Source organism: Vicia villosa, linkage group LG5, assembly GCF_029867415.1.
Source record: "Vicia villosa cultivar HV-30 ecotype Madison, WI linkage group LG5, Vvil1.0, whole genome shotgun sequence".
NCBI lineage: Eukaryota > Viridiplantae > Streptophyta > Magnoliopsida > Fabales > Fabaceae > Vicia > Vicia villosa.
In genome coordinates, this window is record NC_081184.1 from 148,305,054 (window position 1) to 148,310,699 (window position 5,646).

The 5,646-nt window shown below is 32.4% G+C and overlaps 1 protein-coding gene across 2 annotated transcripts; it reads left to right on the forward strand.

Annotated features, from left to right (window-relative positions):
• The first annotated feature begins 308 nt into the window (after positions 1 to 308).
• On the forward strand, positions 309 to 5,086 carry LOC131603111 (large ribosomal subunit protein uL3-like). 2 transcript variants are annotated; one of them, XM_058875368.1, is made up of 6 exons: positions 309 to 363; positions 467 to 566; positions 2,785 to 2,895; positions 3,001 to 3,310; positions 3,541 to 3,945; positions 4,097 to 5,079. In XM_058875368.1, exons 2-6 carry the CDS (start codon positions 482 to 484, stop codon positions 4,353 to 4,355), a joined length of 1,170 nt encoding a protein of 389 aa, XP_058731351.1. In that variant the 5' UTR covers positions 309 to 363; positions 467 to 481; the 3' UTR covers positions 4,356 to 5,079. The 2 variants fall into 2 exon arrangements, with proteins under 2 accessions (XP_058731351.1, XP_058731353.1); XM_058875370.1 differs by lacking the exon at positions 309 to 363 and having other exon boundaries at positions 470 to 566; positions 4,097 to 5,086.
• The last annotated feature ends 560 nt before the right edge of the window (positions 5,087 to 5,646 follow it).

Consider the following 5,646-nt stretch of genomic DNA (forward strand, 5'->3'; position numbering starts at 1 on the left):
CTGAATTTTAAAAGAAAAATCTTTAGCGTGTTTTAAGGTATGTTGTGTATTTCAAGCGCGAATGAATTTTAAAATCTAGAATGTTAAGGTATTTTTAAAATTTTGCCATAGTGTCTGAGTAAATATGGATGGTGCATTTAACAATCCCCTTATTTGTTATAGACAGTAAAACCCACATATATTTGGATCCTAAGCCCATTGAGTTAGTTATTCTTGGGTAGAACTAAGCCCATTGAGTTAGTTATTTGTTATAGACAGTAAAGCCCACGTATATTTGTTATAGACAGAGAAAGAGTTATATAAACGCAGAGTCTGAAAACCTAACAATCCTAACATTTTCTCCCTTTCATACGATTGCGGCTGGTAAGCTTTTTCGATGAAATTCTTCTTTCATTCTCAGATCTGTTAACTGTTCAATAGTTTGGATGTGTTAATTGTTTGTTGATTGTTGTTGTTGTTTATGCAGTTGAAGTAAGAAAAAATGTCTCACAGAAAGTTTGAGCACCCAAGACACGGTTCTCTCGGCTTTCTCCCTAGGAAGCGTGCTGCTCGCCATCGCGGAAAAGGTTTTTTACACTTCATTTTCAGTTTTTATCATCTAAATCTGATTTAACTACGTTATTTTAAACGTTTTTAAAAAATGAATGATTTCAAAATCAAAATTAAAGGATCTTAAATAGATTTTTCTAGCCGAATGATTTTCTGTGCTATCATGTAATTGCCATTTCCTTTTGTGATGATTGAAATCGCTTCCATTGTTAACTGGTTAATCAAGGCTGGAATCTCAAAAACGGCTTATCTAACCTTAATCCTTTTGTTAGGGTTTTGGTTTGGAATACAAATGAGCTAGAGAATTGGCATCTATTTTGCCATAGGCCTTTGGTTTGGAAGCATTTCTTCATTACTGTTGGAATTTGGTCATATCATGATTGATGCACTAATACATAATTTTAAATTAATTTTTTCAATTAGATAGAAGACTTGTATTGTATTTCCAGTCTATTGTTTTTTAGTTATTTGTTTTGTAGCTTTAGACTAGCCATATGATCCATCTATTGGAGTAAACTGTTTTTCTTTTTTAAATAATTATTTTAATGTTTTTTTGTGAATTAAACATTACAGTTTTAATTGTTTTTTTAATTTAATATTTTTTGGGAGAATTTTCAAATGTATTTTTTTTGGGTAACTTTCACTTGTAATTTATGATCTTAATGTTAATTCATTATAATGGATTTAATGTGTTTTCCCTACTTATGTAATGTAATAAAATGAGTTATGATTTTACATATTATGAGATGACATGGGTGCTTCACTATTCACAACTCTAATTCATATCCTTGTTTGCATTTTTGAAATGAGTTTTATCAGATTACAACTATCTTATTTGTTTGTGAACCAGTAAAGATATGTTTGGTGGTTATAGAACTAATTGTTCTATTGGTCATAGAACTAATTGGGGATATGCCTTTGGTTTGGTAGTTTCATGATTAATTCACTGAGATATATTTTAAAATAATGATTTTAATAGGATCAAAAGCTTTAAAATTCAAAGGCATTCGAATGTACACATGAATAATATTTGTCTTAATGTAGAATTATAATAATTATAATAATTGAAAAATTTATATATTTTTTGAAATTGTTATTTGTTATTTTTTTGGAAATATTTCAAATGTATTTTTTTTGTAAATTTCACTTGTAATTTATTGGAAATATTTCAAAATATCTAGTTATGTAATATAATGAGTTTTGATTTTATACATGAATTTATCTTGAATCCGGATCTTTTGGCTCAACTTTATCAAAATTTTGCTGAGGGAGATGGCTGACTGATATTGCACATCATCATTTAGCTGTTGTAATTCCTCTTCTCATTTTGGGTCACATTTATAGAACTAATTGGGGAATTGTGTTCATTCATGGTATAAAAGATATTTTGGAGCCCATAAAGGTCCATTTACTGGCCATGGTCATAAAGGTTTATATGAAACCCTAACAATGTCATGGCATGCTCAACTATCTATTAACCTAGCTATGTTAGGATCTTTGACCATTATTGTTGCTCACCATATGTATGCTATGCCTCCTTATCCATACCTATCTAGTGACTATGGTACATAACTGTCATTATTGACACATCACATGTGAATATGGTACATAACTGTCATTATTGACACATCACATGTGAATTTCCTTAATTTTTCAATTATTATTATTATTATTATTATTATTATTATTATTATTATTATCATTTATGCCACAATGTTTTCTAAAACATGCCATGGTTTGTTTTCAGCATTTTCACCAATGTATATGTGAGTTTAAACCTTTTTGTGCACCAATCTTCATTATTTTACTGTTTGAAAATTAGCAACTGGCCTGTACATATTGCTGTTTGATATACGTGTTTGCTTCGCCATTCAAATTTGTATATAATTTTTCTGCTGTTTTTTCTTATACTTTTTCTATTTTATAGTTTTAGTGACTTTTCTATCTCATTTATCTGTCTTTGTATATCTACGTTTAATGTTTATGTTTATGTCTGAGGTTGGTGATCTCGAGCCTAATAGCATATTTTTGTTTATTTATGTCATGTGACTAGCTTTCATATATGTGTGTTCTTTGGTTTTCCTGATACCAATTGTAGAACATATATTTATATATATATATATATATATATATATATCCCTATGGTCATTCATATACTTCTATTGCATCAGTGGTTATTGATGTTATGTCACTGTTCTTTATCCCTGAACATCTCATCTAATTTTACCACTGCAGTGAAAGCCTTTCCAAAGGACGATCCTACCAAACCATGCAGCTTGACTGCTTTTGTTGGCTACAAGTCTGGGATGACCCATATTGTTAGGGAGGTTGAGAAACCTGGATCCAGTAAGTGTCATGTTTTGACATTCTTTTGATATCATCAAGTCCTCATGATGTCTGTTTTTTTTTCTTCATGTGAATTTGTACTGATACTATTCCTTGCTGTTGTAGAGCTTCATAAGAAAGAGACATGTGAAGCTGTCACTATCATTGAAACTCCTCCACTTGTTGTTGTTGGAGTCGTGGGATATGTGAAAACACCACGCGGCCTTCGCACACTGAATACTGTTTGGGCTCAGCATCTCAGTGAAGATATCAAGCGTCGGTTTTATAAGAACTGGTGCAAGTCAAAGAAGAAGGCTTTTACCAAATATTCCAAAAAGTATGAAACAGAAGAAGGGAAGAAAGATATTCAAACTCAGCTTGAGAAATTGAAAAAATATGCTACTGTCATCCGTGTTCTTGCTCATACTCAACTCAGGTACCAAAAATGTTTTTCTTTTATCTAATTAGAGTTTGTTTTTTTGCTATTAATCTTGTGTTGTTGTAATATCATAAATATATCCTATTTTGTAATATCTGTTCTATTAAAATGTGTTAGTCAGTGTCAACTTTTTTACAAATTTATAGTTCCATGGTTATTATTTTTAGCGGACTTGAAACTACTACAGTTGTAATTTAATGGTTTTTTTTTTGTTTACTGAAGATAAGGAAGTTGAAGGGTCTAAAACAAAAGAAAGCTCATTTGATAGAGATTCAAGTTAATGGTGGAACAATAAGCCAGAAGGTGGACTATTCATACAGTTTCTTTGAAAAGCAAGTCCCTGTTGATGCTGTTTTTCAAAAGGATGAGATGATTGATATCATTGGAGTAACAAAGGGTAAAGGTTATGAAGGTGTGGTAACTCGTTGGGGTGTCACCCGCCTTCCACGGAAGACTCACAGAGGTCTTAGGAAGGTTGCTTGTATTGGTGCTTGGCACCCCGCTCGTGTTTCTTTCACAGTTGCCAGGGCCGGTCAGAATGGATACCATCATCGTACTGAATTGAACAAGAAGATCTACAAGGTTGGCAAGACTGACCAAGAGTCACACACAGCCATCACAGAATTCGACAGGTAGGTATTGTAGTAGACAAGTATTGCCAATAAAATATGTATCTCTAGGAAAGCTCAAAGATTTTGAATTGTGTTAATTGCAATTGTAATTCTCTTTATCAGCTTCTGCAATATTTAATTAATCACTTTCTTTGTGTGATTTTGTTTACAGGACTGAGAAGGATATTACTCCTATGGGTGGATTTCCTCATTATGGTATAGTGAAGCATGACTATCTTATGGTGAAGGGAGGCTGTGTTGGTCCAAAGAAGCGGGTTTTCACTCTTCGTCAGTCACTTCTCAAGCAGACATCTCGATTGGCTCTTGAAGAGATCAAATTGAAGTTCATTGACACCTCCTCCAAGTTTGGTCATGGTCGCTTCCAGACTACTCAGGAGAAACAGAAGTTTTATGGTCGTTTGAAAGCTTAGTTTTTGTTTTATTATGGTTATGTTTATCAGCTCTATCTTGAGTTTATCTTTGCAAATAATTTTTGCATCAGAATTAGATATTGTGTTCTTTCTTTGTTAAAGTCAGTCGTTGTTTACATTTCTCATTGAGAAAACAATTTTGTTATTTGCCCTGGAACATGAATCATTAGTTTTACTTTGTTATTTGTCTTCATTGCTTTTTACTTGTATTTATGTTAGATCGAATGTAACTATCACGTTTGTAAGACTATTTTTTTTGAAAACAAAGAGCGAAGGCATATTGGTACAAGTATGGTGATCTAAACACTTGCCCGATTGTACCATATTACAACAACTGCTAGGAAGAAAGTCAACACTATAACATATCTTACAAATTTTAGTGGGGAAGTGAGTAAATCGACCGATCGTACGGTATGATTGTTCTCGCTTGCTTTTCGGTTTATTTCAGAAGGTGCCTTAGCTCATGAGATCGGGTTTTATGTGCTTTAGGATTCACTAATTTAGGAGATATATGGTGACTGTAACATTTTTTATTGCAGGGTTTAAAGAAACTATGCTGGTGGAAAAAAGTCTTGGTCTTTACGGGTTCATTCCTGAATCCTGATATTTAGTTTTCAAACTATCAGTTTTGGAATACCTGTGGCCAAAAATATTTAATGCAGGTTGTTCATGGTTGGAGACTTCAGATTTTCCACCAATTTTGAAAGAAATAAATGAATCTTGCACTTGATACATGCAACAATAACTTCAAAAAAAAACATTAGATTCTCCAATATACCTTTCCTCTACCTCTCACACACAGTCTTTTGAGTTGGAGATCCATAACAATGGTTTCTAAATAAAATGTTAAAGTCGATAAATAATATTTGAAGAATCACACAAACGCACAACTAATTCTCACAAGATCCACATTCTAGGAAGTTAATCATAAGGTATCAACAAGGAGATAAGTGTGGGGGAATGATGAACACACAATTGGGTTCTCTTAGGGTTCTTGGTGAATATCGTGAGATTGATCAATTCAGTTCCTTGATTGATAAACTCTCCTCTCTTGTTTTTGTTCTATAACAATCACACAAAAACTGTAACAAGAAGCATATTCTGTTCACACACTCTCTATGTATGTATATATAGATAGACAAAATAAAGAGGAATAATTAGGTGCTATAGGGTAGGCACAAAAGAAAAATAAAATAAAAAGACAATTGGATTTTTCTTGTCAAATCACGAGGTTATGATTTGAATGAAAAAACAATGGCTTGCACCAAATGTTTGAAAGCAGAAAATTTAT